At 41.0% G+C, this 17,239-nt stretch overlaps 1 protein-coding gene across 11 annotated transcripts in view; it reads right to left on the bottom strand.

The window, feature by feature from the left end:
• Nucleotides 1–17,239, bottom strand: part of VPS8 (VPS8 subunit of CORVET complex) — a 236,928-nt gene that overhangs the window by 15,896 nt on the left and 203,793 nt on the right. Inside the window, exon 47 of one of the 11 annotated variants that reach the window (XM_070509285.1) lies at nucleotides 16,726–16,830. The exons of the other annotated variants lie outside the window; for them this stretch is intronic. Coding sequence (XP_070365386.1) covers nucleotides 16,741–16,830 — 90 coding nt within the window. The 3' untranslated portion in view covers nucleotides 16,726–16,740. Of the gene's footprint in view, nucleotides 1–16,725; nucleotides 16,831–17,239 lie in introns of those variants that run through there. 11 annotated transcript variants of the gene reach the window in all.

Here is a 17,239-nt window from a genome sequence, read left to right on the forward strand (position 1 = left end):
GTGTCTAGAGCAAACTAAGACTAGCTGGAGGTCGCTATGCCTGAACCATGCTCTTAAAACACTGATGTCCTCTGACCTCCTTCTGGGGATCCTTCATGATTCTGCTTTCTAGCTAAAGAAACTCATTCCATTAAGCCTGTAAAGTCTCAACAAAAGGCCCAGGAGAGAGAGTGAGAGCAGCTGATGAATATGAGCTACAGTTATTAGCGTCTGGCTTAAAAATGCATTTTGGAAGGCTGGGCTGCAGAAGCCCCGTGGGAGCCAAGGATGTTAAGAACTAAGCTAAGTTCTGCAGTGAGAGACCTCAGACACGTCAGAAGATGCTACTGCACACACTGGCTGCTCACGAAGGTTTTCTGACACCACAGAAAAAACCCTGAACTTGGCTCTGACACTAACTGGTTGTGTAACACCCTTGATAGTTATCTGTAAAACAGAGAAAATACCTGCACAGCCTACCTCACAGGGCTCTTGCGAGGGGAGTGAAGAGGGGAGCAGAGAGAAATGGAGAAAACACATGTTATCTGCTGTCTGGTTAGTTTCTGGCCTTATTCTAGCTACTTTCCTGTTTAATGCATACATTAGCCCAATGAGGTAGACTTTACTGTCTAATTTACATGTGAGGAAACTGAGGTTCAGACATGTCAAAATACAATTTGTAAGAAACAGGGCAGCTCCAGATAACAGGTCTATGCTAAAGCCTACTATGCCACGTTTGTGACAGACAGAAGGTGTTACGAATGTATAGGTATTATGGACCTCCTTCCCATGGGCAATCTGAGCTGCTATGAACGTATAGTTATTATGGACCTCCTTCTCATGGGCAATCTGAGCTGCTATGAACGTATAGTTATTATGGACCTCCTTCTCATGGGCAATCTGAGCTGCTATGAACGTATAGTTATTATGGACCTCCTTCCCATGGACAATCTGAGCTGCTATGAACGTATAGTTATTATGGACCTCCTTCTCATGGGCAATCTGAGCTGCTATGAACGTATAGTTATTATGGACCTCCTTCTCATGGGCAATCTGAGCTGCTATGAACGTATAGTTATTATGGACCTCCTTCTCATGGGCAATCTGAGCTGCTATGAACGTATAGTTATTATGGACCTCCTTCTCATGGGCAATCTGAGCTGCTATGAACGTATAGTTATTATGGACCTCCTTCTCATGGGCAATCTGAGCTGCTATGAACGTATAGTTATTATGGACCTCCTTCTCATGGGCAATCTGAGCTGCTATGAACGTATAGTTATTATGGACCTCCTTCTCATGGGCAATCTGAGCTGCTATGAACGTATAGTTATTATGGACCTCCTTCTCATGGGCAATCTGAGCTGCTATGAACGTATAGTTATTATGGACCTCCTTCCCATGGACAATCTGAGTGCTATGAACGTATAGGTATTACGGACCTCCTTCCCACGGACAATCTGAGCTGCTCCACATGCTGGGAGGCTGATAGTGCATCTGCCTGAGTACCCTACCAGGACCCCTGGTGGGATCATCTATAAGGTTAGTGCCACATAATGCTGTGTCACTATACAAAGGAACACTATTTTTTCTTCTTGGGTTTGTCCATCCATTTTGCTCTTCCAAAAAGAAATGTCCCCAAATTGGCTTAAAGTCTCTGATACCTGTAAACTCTGCCTGGCCATGCTCGGCTACTCCTTGCCTAACCTGCTTTGAAAGGCAACAACCTGGGGAGAATAGACTCATGATCTCATTATACCTAAAAAAGAGGATTTTTTAAAACTGATTAAGCAACTGCAGAATGTAGTTTGAACTTTAAATAACTAATGTAGTTCCTTGGTCAAATTCATTGAAATCTGCCTATTATCTTGACAGTGATTATTATTATTACAAAGGGTTGGTCATCGTAGTGTGACTGACTCATGGGTATAGGAGGCTCAAACTCCCAAACAGATTAAAATTAATTGCTGGATGTTGCCACCCCCAATGTAATGGAGGCATTATCCAGAGATGTTGGGATGTAGACTAGGATCATTATAAATAGCAATTAAAAATGAGTACTGGGAAATGAGATGGATGACAACTAGGCTGCGACCCCCAACCTCTCCTTCCTGAGGGCACTGAGGATTCTTGCTACGTGGTATATTGTAGTCATTCCATTCTTGCTTTTTCTTTTTATCAGCAAAGGAAGATCTAAAAAAATCCAGAAAGTTTTATTATGATGGGAAGTAGAGCCACAAAGAAAGCTTCTGAGAGAGGTGGCATTTTTGTATTGCTAGTGAGAAATCCCCCTTTGTTTTATCATTGGCCTTATTAAAAAAAAGTCAAAACAGAGACAGCATTCACTTCATATATGTAATTAAGGCTTGCTACCCTTTGATTGTCTAACTGATTGTTGCCTACTTAAGAAGAAAGTCAAACAATTATCTTGATAGACGCTGCTGTGGGGTAGCAATTATAACAAAGCGCCCCTCTGAGGGCAGGGTCCTTAATGATTGCCTATCACAGCCACAACTGCTGAAACATTTTCAGTTCCAGTATTCCTGCTCATCTTAACTAAAGAGACCTAAAAATGATTACCTGATAACAAGAGGAATATAGAATCAACTGGAAAAGCAGGTTTAACTCTGAAATTAGCAAAACTCAATGCAACTTAACAATGTAATTACAAACCAAAGGAAAAAGAGCATGGTGCATTGTGGTTGTACTCTGGTTACTTTAGACACCAATTTGCTGTCTAGAAGAGAGAAAAGCTTTCAGATCATTTCTCTTTATAGAACTTGGTGTTGGGAGGTGGAGGGCAGGAAGTGAAATAAGAAGATGGAAATTGAGTGAAATTAATATATTAAGCTATTGTTCATGATGCCTAAAAAAAAAAAAAGGCAAACTAGAGACTTTCAAATCTTGCCATTATAAAGTAATGGTACTGGACTAGACTAGCTCTCCCATCAAAGTAAATATTAAATCAGCCAAAACGTATATAGCATTTCAAACTTTGAACAAAACGCAAAGAAGGACTGTGATCCCTGACAGAAGGAAAACACATAAAATACATCTTGTGATCTCTCTGGAATTCTACCTGGAGGCACTTTCTGGACTGTGGCACAGGCAGGGATAGCTCAAGTGGAGCATGGCAGTCTTACTGAGCTGTGGAATTAGAGACAGGAGTTTGGGCCTGGACAGTGGGAAGAATGTGAAGAGGAGGAAGGTGAGCTGAGAAGGAGCTCTAGGAATGCATATAGGGATCCCCTTAAGGTTTGGGTTAATACTCAGATGCACATATGCAGGCAAGGCTCCAGAGACCTGGCAGGGAACAGGTGCCAGGAGCTGTGAGATAAATGGAGACTCTGGAGGTTGCAGAGCACTGCAAGACATGGGACTATTAACCAGCTAGAGGGGAAAGACTTTGATAAATACCCTGGGTACTCAATGAGACCACTAAAAAGCCATGTATTAGGAGCAGGAATATTTTAGACTTGCCCAAACAATGCTTAAAAATAAGCCTCAAAAATATGTAGCTGATTTAACAGTAAATTAATAACCTGCCAGAAGAAAATTCAAAAGTCCAAAGAAGACAAAATCCAGATGTTCAACAATATAGCATCCAGCATACAATCAAAAGTTTCTAGACACGTGGAGTAGAAAAATGTGACTTATAACCAGAAAAGCAATTGACAGAAACAGATTCAGAGATGACAGAGACACTGGATTAGCAAACAAGGAACTTAAAACATCTATTTTATAAATACATTTAAGGATTTAAGGGAAAGGATGAACTCAACAATTGAATAAATAAAGGAACCCCAGTAGAGAAACAGAAACTATAAAAAGAACTAAATGATGGGAGGTTAGTAAATAAACCTAGGGCACTGCAAATTTCCTACATTTCAAGTAGTAAAATATTAACTCTAATCAGATGGCAATAAGGTAAAGATGTATTCTGTAATCCCTAAAAAAAAAAAAAAGCAAAAAGATATAGCTAAAAAAAGCAATAGAAGAATCCAAGTAAATATTAAACTCTTCAGTTGGAAGACAAAGAATTTCAGACGGGATTAATAGAACAAGACTCAATTATACACTGTTTTCAAGAGATGCACTTTAAATACGAAGACAAAAATAAATTGACAGGTAAAGGATGGAAAAAAGATATATAACAAAAACACTGATCATAAGAAAGCTTGAATGGCTACATGAATAGGTAATATACTTTGATACAAGGATATTAGTAGAGAAACATTTCATAATGATAAAAGGATTAATACACCAGGAATATATAACAATAATAAATGTATATGCACCTACTTGTAGAGCTTCAAAACACACCCAGGAATGACTGACTAAAGGAGAAAGACAACCAACATCACAGCTGGAGATTTTGAACATTCTCTCTTAGTAGTTAATAAGATAACTAGACCAAAAAAAAAACCCAGTACGCATACGGAAATGCTGAATAACACTAACAGCTGCATTCACTTAACTGACATTTACAGGAATTATACCCAACAACTGTGGATTATATTTTTTTCAGGTGCACAAACAATGTTCATTTAATAGACTGTATGCTTGCCTGTAAACAAGTCTCAATGACTTTCCAAAGATTTATATCTTACAGGGTATGCTCTCTGACCAGAAAAGAATTAAATTAGAGATCCTTAACAGTAAGATATCTAGAGAAGGCTCAAATATTTGGCAATTAAAATAATATACTGCTAAATAATCAATAAGTGAAAGAAGAAATCACAAGGTAAATTAGAAAATATTTCAAGGTGGATGATAATGAAAATACAGTATTATCAAAATTTGTGGGATCCAGGGACTGGCCCCGTGGCCGAGTGGTTAAGTTCGTGCGCTCCGCTGCAGGCGGCCCAGTGTTTCGTTGGTTCGAATCCTGGGCGCGGACATGGTACTGCTCATCAAACCATGCTGAGGCAGCATCCCACATGCCACAACTAGAAGGACCCACAACGAAGAATATACAACTATGTACTGGGGGGCATTGGGGAGAAAAAGGAAAAAATAAAAATCTTTAAAAAAAAAAAATTTGTGGGATCCAACTAAGGTAGTGCTTAGACAGAAATTTATAGTTAAAATTTTTATATTAGGTAAGAAGAATGGCTTAACATTAGTGATCTAAGTTCCCAGCTTAAGAAGCTAGAAAAAGAAAAGCAAATTAACCCTAAGTAGAAGGAAGACAAAAATAACTAAATGGAAATTGAGTACTGACAAGTATAATATTGGATATGAAAAATTCACAGAAGATTTGATATTACAGAAGAAAATAGTGAATTTGAAGACAGGACAATAGAAACTATTCAAATTGAGGCACAGAGAAAAATAAGGTAGAAATAATAAAAAAGGCCTCAGTCACCTGTGGAACAACTTTAAACTGTCTACTGTACATGTAATTAGAGGCCCAGAAGAAGAGAGATTGGGGCAGAAAATATATTTCAAGAAATAATGGCCACGAGTTTCCCAAATTTGATGAAAATCATAAACATCCAGATCCAAGAAGCTTACTGAACTTTCCAAAAAAGAAACACAAAGAAAGCTACACCCAGGCATATCACTGCTGGAAACCAAAGACAGAGAGAAAAACTTGAAAGCAGCCAAAGGGAAAAAAAGACATATTATATACAGGTGTTACCAGTTGGGTTCCCTGGAAGAAAGACTGAGATGGAGATCTGTCTGCCGGAGGTTATTGGTGGATGTTAGGAATGGAAACCTATGGGGCAGTAAAGGAAGCAGAACTGGGCAGAGGGGGTTCAACCATGATGCAACCACAACAAAGGCCCCAAGTGATCCCAAGGAAAGCTCTAGAGCTAAGATGGCCCTGAAGAATTGTTCTGCATTAAGACAAGGTGTTCAGGCCCTTATTAGCCCTGAGCTAACACCCGCTAGGAATCCTCCTCTTTTTGCTGAGGAAGACTGGCCCTGAGCTAACACCCGTGCCCATCTTCCTCTACTTTATATGTGGGATGCCTGCCACAGCATGGCTTGGTAAGCGGTGTGTAGGCCCGTGCCCAGGATCCGAACCAGCGAACCCTGGGCTGCTCAAGTGGAGCGTTGTGAACTCAACTGCTACACCACTGGGCCAGCCCCTGTTCTGGCCTTTATAATCCTTCAATGGCTAGTCATTAGATGCAGGTTGCTCTCAGGAAGAGGCTGTCACTGTTGGCAAGATAGGTCTTTTTAGCTAAGGACAATTCCTGGAGAAAGATGAACTAAAAGTTACCAGTGGCTACAACTCCCAGCAGCTGAGGCAAGGAGTGCTTCTCGCTCTCCTGAAAGATGGGAGAAGAGGGCGCCACAGCATCCATGACACAGGAAAACAATGATAAGAATTACTATTGATGACTTATTAAAAACAGTGCAAACCATAAGACAGTGGAATAGCATTTTTAATGAGCTAAAAGAAAAAATACGTACTGTAATCATCATGGACATTTTACAAGTGTGACAATCAATAAGAGCTTCTCAAGGGGGAAAATCCTTACAGGTTGCTTTGTGGAATGAACTTGCACTTTGGCTCAGGAGGTCCCTGGGTCCTGTGGTGCCTGTGCAGGAATACTGTGTCTGAGACAACCATGCCAGGCGTTTACTCAAAGCACACAGGCCCCGCATGCTCTTCTCAGCAAGTTTCATGGCTACCACTACAGTCCTTACCAAATACTGCCGACATGATAGTGTAAAGTGTAAGGAACTGATATACTGGTAACATACAAAACTTTTTTCTCCTGGGAATCAAGGTGAATGTGTGGGAGAAAAATTGAGGCAACACAAACGTAGGTTTCACTGTAATTATTACAGTAATGATTTAAATATCCAATTTCAATAAACTGTCCTGTTTTAGATAGTAAAGATAAAAAAAAAGTTTTTATTCAAGATTCCTTCTCCCCAAATGCTTTTACGCTATTACTGAATTCTACTCAGGTATATTTTCATTTTTTTCTGATGCCCTCAATTACTTATTTTTGTCCTTTTCTGTTGTGTGCATATTGAAAGTTGCCTCAAAGAAGCTGAGGAGCCAGGTGGACTAGAACACAACTAAAAACAACAACAAACAAGTTAGAAAGTTAGGCCAGACACCAAAAACAGTAACAGAAGTATATGCCAAGTGCCAAATGAAGTATGGAAATAACTGCTACAAGAATTCAGAGGAAGAGGTGATGAGTTCAAAGACATTTGAGTTATGAACTGCAAGCAGGCCCCCTGATATTTCCCTAGTCTCTTCACTCAACCACTATGCTAGATGTTTATTTCATACCTTCACCTCTCTTCAAACCTCCAACATTTCTCACCTCCTCCATATTCTCAATGGATTCCATTTACTTCTATTTTCTCAGTGAACAAGAAAACTAGAAGGAAGAGACACTCCAAAAGTGCTCACCACACACCTACGAAGCTGCAAGCCCACGCACAGTGGCCTCCTTATTGTTTCTGGGACGCGCCAGGCATTCTCCTGCTTCAAGACCTCTGGGTTTGCTGTTCCCTCTGCCTGGAATGCTCTTTTCCCTCACGCTCACATGGATTGCACCTTCACCTTTTTTTTAGCTAGAAAATGTTACCTACCAACCTTCCATGACGACTCCACATAAAACAGCAATCTCCCTTTTATCTCCCTCATCTGATACACCATATCTTCGTCTGATATCTACCCCTGCCAGCAGAATGTGAGCTCTGTGAAGGGAGAGTCTTGGTTGTGTTCCCTGCAAGGATCCCTTACACTTAGACCCACGCCTGGTGCATGGTAGGTGCCCAAGAAATATTTTTTTAATGAATGAAGCAGAATTTGAACTGTAGGCTAAAAACAAGCTATCACTTAGGAGGGCAGGGAAGGAAGGACATACAGGTTATGGAAAGGAAGGGAAGAGCAGATACATGGACATGGGATTGGTTATGTTTCGGAAACAGTGAGAAATTTCCTTTGGTTAAAGAAGAAGGAAAGGAAGAGAAGATGAGTAGGAAATGTGGGCTAGTGATGCATCAAAAGCCTAGACTGTCAATCTAAACCTATTTAGACTTAACTCTGTTAGCCACAGGGAGCAAGTGAAGTTTTGTAAGCACTAGAAGAAGTGGAGGACGATGGACTGGAGCCCGAGAAGATAGAGGCAGTGGGGTCAGTGAAGAGACTTTTGGAAGCAGAGGTACATACTGACTGGGGAATGACAACACTACTCAAGTAAATGGGAAGAGTAGAGAAGGAGATGGTTGGCATTGTGGCAGAAAGCTTCTCAAAGGTAAAAGTAAAATGCAGAGAGGTCATTGGAATTAGATCATTTCTTCCTTCCAAAGACTGCAAAGAAATTTCTGCACAACTTCATTTTCTCTTACACATTGCTGTGAGGTTGCCAAAGACAGATATGAACTGCCCCAGTTATACCATAAAAAGGTAGCCTTAACTGACTCAGACAATATATGAAAAAGTTAAGTGACTTAACCATGTAGAGTGGTGTCTCTCCTTTAAGGACATGCTGTATCTGGAATAATATCCACTATTAGTAGATACTTCACTACAAACCAGGGGGCTAAAACTTATTCATGTCCTGATAGAACCAATGTAAATTCCAACTAGAATGCCCCCTGGATTTGTGCAGAAACAACAAACACAAAAGTCGCAAGACAGTGACTTGTCAGACAGAAGAGACTGCACTAAGCACCAGCCCACACTTCATCTTCATCGTCTCCTCCTGTCCTTCTGCTTTAACTAAAGAAGACTTCTCACTGTTTCCTGAACACACTCAGTCCCATGCCTGATATTCTAAGAAAGGAGTGTGAGCTCTCAGGGATGACACATTATCTGATTAGGGATAGTGGTCCAGATAGAAGGCTATACTCTGCAGTAACAGTATATCAGCCACTCAAGAACACCACCATACATTAGAGCAGCTCAAACTCTGCAAAGCTCTGCTTTTTGGATTCTATAACCTTTACAGATCAGTGATAATTCAGCAGAGTACAATTAAGTATGGCCTATTGAGTTGTTTTAATGCAAAATAATAGGCTGTTAGCTGCTCTGTCACACACGCAGAAGAGAAAAAAGATCCCTGCCATGTGTTGTAGGAAGTGCCTAAAAGCTTCATCAAGAAACACTGTTGGAGGGGGAAGGCCCATTTGTAACTCGATCAATACTCTAAACTGAAGTAGGATCCAAAATTCCAAGGAGATGGCAGACATGATGGCATCACTTGTCTTGATAGGGGAGTTCACTTTCATATACGGAGAGGGTACAAAGAAGGCACAAAGAACAACCACTGGCTCTGACGTGGTCTCACATACAGCCCCACAGTGAGAGACTCACACCATCTGACTCTACTCAGTGAAAACAATCTTGTCAACTGTTCATGAAGGGGTGTCATATTAAGAAACAGAAAAATCACACCCATTAACTCTCAATTGCCATGGTATGGTGACTAATTAAATAATGCTACCTAGGTCTCTGATGATGAACTGCAGGGCTCTGTCCCTGGCTTTGTTCTATACAAATATCTTATCAATGACTTAGATAAAGATAAAAGAGGCCAATGCACTGGATGGAAAACATGATTCCCAAAGGTTATAAACTGAAACAATATAAGAAAAGCCCTTCATTTGGCTGTAGAAACCAATAGTATTTACACAGGATGGGATCAGTAGCATGTGTAAACAGAATCAGGAGTTTGCTATCAACATGTTCATTGAATCAACTACACAAAATGGCTGTTAAAAAAGTTAATGCGCTTTTGGTTCCATTTACAGAAACAGCACCTACAATAAGGAAAGTGATGATCTCATTCAGCTCTAAATTGACCTCCCCTGAAGTACAATGGCGGCAGTTGAAGAGATGTGGTATGACAGGGTGGAGGTGAATGAGGAAAGGAACTGTGGATGTTCTGCCTGGACAAGAGAAGACCAGGGGCTGGGGATTCAGGATTTCACCTACATTAAGGACTGGAAAGGCTGCTATATGAAAGAGGGATTAGACATCTTTTTGATGGCTTCCAGAGGAAGGACTAGGATCAATGGGAAGCGAGGTGTCACCCAGCATACGGAAGAACTATCTGAGGCACAGCTTTCAAAGATGGAACATCCTGCCTCAGGAGGTGGTTTTCAAGCAGAGGCAGGGGGCTTGTTACTGTTTGTTAGAAATGGATGAGGAAGGAGGTTGACTTCTAGCATGACAGCATGAGGAGCTCTGCTGACCTGTTCCCCAGGGAAACTGGTGAAAATTATTTTAAAAATCCAATCATTTAAAGACCTTAGAAATGGACCTAAGGACAAACAGCAAATGAAGAAGTAACTATTAAAAAAATCTATGTAAATTCATTAAGAAAGGTGAGTCTGTGGTATCTGAACCAAGACTGCTCCCGTCCCCACCCTCCCAGCCAGTGAGGTAGAGACTCCACTTCAGACTGCTGTAGTCAAGAACACCCAGCTCCTCTCCCCCAAGCTCCCAGCTAGAGGACTTTCTTCCCAGTAGGAACAGGACTTCAGCATTTCTCATCCTGCCTTCAGCTACATGTTGCTGAGCCTACGTCCTAGGTAAGTGCAGTCAAGAGGTGGTGGGAGCTCTCTTCTGACTCCATTTGTGGAATGGAGGTTCTACCTTGGGTCTCATGCATGGAAAAATACTGGGTCCCTGATCACCCTTACCCTGGCTTGTGAGGCAATGGCTCCATACCAGGAAATGCAAGCCAAGAGGAACCCACGCTGTTCCCCCTTCCAACAAGCATTCAAGTCCTAGAGCAGGGGTGTCATTCATAGAAAAGCTGCCATTGTCCCTACCCCCTGCAACAGAGCCCTGGTTCAGAGATTTTTCCTTGGTGGAGAAGCAGGTAGTAAAACAGACAGCTCCTAATCTCTTCCAAAAGGAACTGACTTCATCTGCAACTGAGTGTGGAGAAGTTCAAACCTAAGTGTGTTCTTAAGAAAAGTGGAGGTTGTGTGAAGAAAGGCAAGTGGGAGGAGATTCATGGATTTAGTGAAGATACAACCTAAACTGTAGGCTAGCCACTTTGTAGAAGAGAACCTAGGAAAACAAAAGCTGGGAGGAGCCCTGGTGAGGAGGTCAAAACCAATATCAAAAACAGACTTCACAAACTATTCCTTCAAAGTAGCCACAATTTGACTGGGTTAGTTTGTAGAGGAATTTATGCCCCAGGGCATTGCTGAAAACAACAGAGCAGTCAGTAGGAGTTTAAGAGCTGGATGTGGTCAAGGAAAAAGAGAAAGAGAGCCCTATCAATACCACTGCCATCCCAGGGCATACCCAAGGCTGTGCCTCCCTGAGGAGCAGTATCAGAGTTTTAACAGTGTGTGTATATGGGGGTGGGAGGTGAAGAGACTTCACCAAAATAACCCAGCAGTCACTAAAAAATAAACAAGCAAATAACAGTAACAAGCCCCAAGAATGTGGGATCAAGAATTTCCACAATGTGTTACCTAAGATGTCTGGTTTCTAACCAAAAATTATAACCCACCCAACTGGGAAGCTCAACAAACTCCAAGCAGGATAAGTGCAAAGAGATCCACATCACTGCAAACACATCATAGTAAAAATGCTGAAAGTCAAAGACACAGAGACAATCTTGAAAGCAGCAAGAGAAAAATGACTAGTCACTTACAAGAGGACCCCAGTAAGATTAACATCTGACTGCTCAGCAGAAACAATAGAGGCCAGAACGCAGTGGGCTAACCGTATTCAGTGTTCAAAGAAAAAATGGTCAGCCAATAATGCTATAACCAGCAAAGATATCTTTCAAAATGAGGATGAAATAACTTTTCCAAATAAACAAAAACTGAGAGAAGCTGTTGCCAGCACCTTACAAGAAATACTAATGGAAATTCATCAGTCACTGTTCACAGAGTCACTAATGAAAAGCAAATGATTCTAGAAGGTAATTCAAACCTACACACAAAAAACAGAACTGGTAAAGGTAATTATGTAATTATATAGCAAAATGCATAGATTTTTTCTCTTCTCATAACTGATTTAAAAAAGCAACTGTATAAAATAATATGTATATAATGTAATGTTGGCCATAAGACATAAAAATGTAATATATGTATAATATATTTGCACAAAGGAAGTGGGTGGGAGCAAAGCTTTATTGGGCTAAGGAAATGACTACAGATGGTAAAGTAATAATTATAACAATGTGTTGCTGGGTTTGTAACATTAATAGATGTCCTATGTATAACAATACCATAAAAAGGGGGAAAGACAATAGAGCTATACAGGAATAACATTTCCATATATAACTGGAATTAAGCTAGTTTAAATCAGGAGCTGATCTGGAAAACTTAAGATGCATATGGTAAACCTTAGAGCACCAGTAAAAAAACCCTCAAAAAACTAGTGAAAAAATCATCAAAGACCTTACTAGAGAAGAAATACATATGGCGAATAAGCATATGAAAAAATAGTGAACATCATATGTCATTAAGGAATTGCAAATTTTTACAAGACACCAATACACACCTATTAGGATGGCTAAAATCCAAAGCACTGACAACAAAAATTGCTCGCAAGGATGTAGAAAAACAGGAACTCTCATCCACTGCTGGTGGAAACACAAAATAGCACAGCCACAATAGGAAGATAGTTTGGTAGTTTCTTACAAAACTAAACGTACTCTTACCATACAATCCAGCAGTCATGCTCCTTGGTATTTAGCCAAATGAGCTGAAAACTTAAGTCCATACAAAAACTTGCACACAAATGTTTATAGCAGCTTTATTGATAACTGCTAGAACTTGGAAGCAATCAAGATGTCCTTCAGCAGGTGAATGGATAAACAAACTGTAGTACATCCAGACAATAAAATATTATTCAGCGCTAAAAAGAAATGAGCTATCAAGCTATAAGAAGACATGGAAGAACCTTAAATGCATTTTACTAAGTGAAAGAAGCCAATCCGAAAAGTTGGACATACTGTCCAACTACATGACATTCTGAGAAAAGGCAAAACTATGCAGACAGTAAAAAGATCAGCAGTTGCCAGAAGGATGAATAGGTGGAGCATGGAACTTCCGGGCTAGTGGAACTATTCTACATGATACTGTAATGGTGGATACATTTCATTATACATTTGTCAGCACCCACAGAATGTACAATACTACAAAAAGTGAACAATAATGTAACCTGTGGACTTCAGTTAATAATAATGTATCAATGTTGGCTCATCAATTATAATAAATGTGCCACAGAAATGCAAGGTGTTAATAACAGGGGAAACTGGGTTGGCGAGAAGGGTGAGCACCACAAACAAATGGTACCTGCTGTCCCTCTGAGTAACTGTTTCTTGCTGACATGCTCTCCCTCTACCTGAGGACTAATAAGCAGGTTTCAGAAGAGCCCAGGTCACAACTTCAGGTCATAATCATGGAGAGGAATAAAGAATGAACTTGGCAGCTACAGTCAGACCCATGACCATGTTAAACTTTACCTGAGCCCTGAGCTCCTGGAAAACAGCTACAGTTAAAGAAATCCCCCTATCCTGTTCTGGGAAACAGCTTACTGCAAAGAACCACCCGTCCCCATAAGACTCAGGAAGACTCACCTAGCCCCCATATCTACCTATGACAAGGCCAGACACAGACCTACCAAATCCCCACTCTTTGCCTCATAAAAGATTAGCTGAGCTGTTTGTCCTCATTGATTGATTGGAACAAAATTCTTGTTAATTGATAACCAAACTTTAGTTAAGATTTTCTCCTTTCCCCAAACTCTGACCCACCCTCAGCCTGAGCCAGCATACAACCCCTCCTTAATGAAGCCTCCTAAAAACTGGCTGACCGAAAGGAAAGACACTTCCTGATCAACTGTCTGATTCTGCCGTCTACTCCCCCACATTTGGTTTTTTCTAGGCCTGTTTACCTGCCCCTATAAAGAAATTTCCTTTCTGCCTGATCTTTGACACCCTTGCAGATCTTATGGTGGGAGCATTCTCTCCACGGCAATAGCCCACTCCCCTTATTGCAATAATTCTTTGAATGACTTCTCTCCTTACCCAAGCCAAATTTGTTTTTCTTTGATAGACAACATGCTCTATTAGTTCAGACTGGATGTTAAGGTCTAACTAAAAGCATTCACCACATCCATGAACATGCCACTTTTTGAGTTTAGTACAATTGTAGACATTGAAGATCTTCACACTCCACAGGATCTAAAAATGAACCAGTCCAACCTCTCACGCATGGCAGGAATCCCTCTGCAGCAGCTCTGACTGACAGACATCCTGCCACCGATCAAACACCTCTGGTAATGGGCAAGGCACTATACACAAGGTGACGTGTCCCACTGTTAGTAAATTCTCATGTCAAGCCGGCATCTCCTTCTACGTAGCAGCTACCCACAGGTACCACTTCTGTCCTCTGAACTACAAAGAATGCTTATGCTTCCTTCCAAATCGGCAGCCTCCAGATGTCTGAAGACACTGCAGCCCAGCTTCCTCACATCAGCATAAAAAGGCACCTGGCCTGTGGAGGTCTTCCACGCAACCTGTGCAAAGCAAAGACCAAGAAGTGTCCTCTGTTCCCTTTTTTTTTTTTTGATCAGTAGAGGCCCAGAAGTCACATTTAGATATAAGTCCTACTAAGACAAATGCTCTAAGGAAAGAGACAGAATACATGCATCAAGGGCTATCACGTTGTTCATGAAGACTTGCATTTTTGCAGGAAAGAGTTAAAAGTATGACATAAAAAGGCAAATGAATCTTTATTTCAGCCATCGTCAGAGATGACGGCTAGAACATGCTGCATCTATCTCAGTGTTTTCTTTTCATGTTTCCCTTCACTTCTGTGAAACTACCAACCAGCCATTCTTGGGCCCGGTCAGCTGAGACAGTGCAGCCAGCTTTTCCTGTTGTTATGGAAACAGTCGCTCTGTAAGGCTTTTTCTCTTAAAAATAAAAAAACCTAAAAAACAAACCTCCTCCCTGTGATTCAATAAAAATAATGAGCAAGTAGAGTCATGTACATTCTTGATATGAGTGGCAAGACTGGGAATGGCTGTAAAAATTTTACCTCACCAGAACACTTGGACAAAAAGCATCAGCTCCAAATTCTTACAATGCACTTGAATATTTGAGAAACGGGGAACCAATTTCCAGGAGCCTTGGCTATTAAATCCATCAGTTCCGTCACCACTAAGCTGACTTGTAAATGTGTTGAGATCATCAACTATATTGCACTGAGCTTTGTCCCTCCAACGCCTGGCACCTTGGAGGCCTGTTGAATATTTACTGAATTTACCCAGAACTATCAGAAAAGCCTTCCTCCCTGCTATTCCCAGTACCCTGCCCCTAACTGGAAGAGGTCACTCTGAGGAGAATATCAACTGTAGACTCTTCCAGTGGGTTCCACCAGCCTGAGGATACTCTTCAGCCAGAGCACCCGGCCCCTCAGGCTTCTGCAAACACACGAGCAGAGAAAGCTCATCTAAAACAGGGGAGGCCTCAAAGAGTGATCACTCTTTGTGATCAAGAGAGAAAACCAAACTGCCTTTTCTGGTTATTATTCATGTAGCAGTCCCAACTCCGCTACACAAATTCCTGGGTGGCGTTTCTCTAGTAGTTAAGAAGAGATGCATCATAGCTGAGTGATTTTTGATGCTGCCTTCAACTAACTCTCTAAACTCCTTTAATCCACATCAAACACTGTCAACACCTCCCATTTGGATCTATTCCATGGAGTTTATTGCAATGAACCTTTATGGCAATCTTTATCTAAGGGAAATGCCTCCTAATTTTCAAATTTCTGGTCATCCATGATCAAACACTGCAAAAGTCCTAGGGAAGTATGTGTATCTTCCAATTTTATTTTTAAGTTATCAGTCAAAGCCCAATAAGAAATTTTATAAACATAAGACAAAACATTATATAAAAATTTTATATACCATGTATATGATATTTCTAATCCAGAGCTTTCTAAAAGAATGTCTAAAATGCAAAATGCTTGTGTTGCAAAAGGATGTTACGTATACATGTTCACGGAATCTGCCAGATTCTGACATGTGGCAACAGCGTGGAAGAGTGACTCCTACATAAGACACCTACCCAAGTTAGGTGGCCCTACAGAACATGGCTCCTGTTTCCTCAGCACTTGAATCCACCTCTTGGCAGGGCCAACAGTGACAGTAAAGTCACCAAACACTTTCTTCAGTTATTGGTCAACAGAGAATCTTTGGCTCAAATCAAAACGTTACTGCTCCTTTGTGTTTCTTACACATGTCACTTTGGCAGTCACTCTGTTCAACAGACACTGCTGGTGCTTCCATCTGTCAATGTGACTTTGGGAAGAGACACTGTTGCTCCAGGATGATAACCAGAATTTATACGTAGATGTACTTATCTATGCACACATACATATATACACAAAAATACACGCCCAAGGGAAGTAAGAACCAGGTGCTGAGTTTCACAATGATCTCACTCAGAGTATTGCTGATATAGCTCCAATAGTAAGGAACTGACCATGCTGGGAATACAAGCCTGGGACAGCAAAGATGTTTCATTTGTTCGTTCTTTAGTTATCTAGGCCAGAAACAACTTTTTCCCTCTCACTTCCCATAAAGAACTAGGAAGTCCTGTGGAATCTCATATATTTCTCTTTCACACAACAGCTGAGTTATCACTTTGTTCTACACTTAGGGATACAGCAGTAAACAAGACTGATGTGGTTCCTGCCCTCATGAGGCATATAGTCTGATGGAGGGTATATATAAGAAAAGAGGGAATTTCAACACAGCCAGGTAAGTATGTTGGTAGGGACTAGCTCAGGGTGCTATGAGAACTCAAAAAAGGAATGCTGATTACCAGAGTAGCAGAATCCTGCTTCTGCAACGTTGCTACATCTCTGATAGTGGTCAGACACCTAAAATGACAGAGAGCTGGGACATTACAAAGTTTAAAAAATAAGTTGCATGAACCTATTTTTTGTTGTTGTTGTTACTGCAGAAGTTTGGCCCTGAGCTAACATCTGTGCCAATCTTCCTCCATTATTTTTGCATGTGGGACACTGTCACAGCATGGCTTGATGAGCCGTGTGCAGGTCTGTGCCTGGGATCTGAACCTCTGAAGCCTCGGCCACTGAAGCGGAGCGCACAAACTTAACCACTATGCCACTGGGTCGGCCCCAGCATGAACCTATTTCTAAATGAATATTTACTTAATAAGTGTCTGTAAGGATGGCAGGATTTGCTTTCATTATAATCTAGTAATGAGGCTGTAGGGGAGCAGCTAACCATTTCTCAAACTTCTTCACTGGACTCTACCACAAGGAA

This window comes from Equus asinus, chromosome 5 (assembly GCF_041296235.1).
Source record: "Equus asinus isolate D_3611 breed Donkey chromosome 5, EquAss-T2T_v2, whole genome shotgun sequence".
NCBI classification, from domain to species: Eukaryota; Metazoa; Chordata; class Mammalia; order Perissodactyla; family Equidae; genus Equus; species Equus asinus.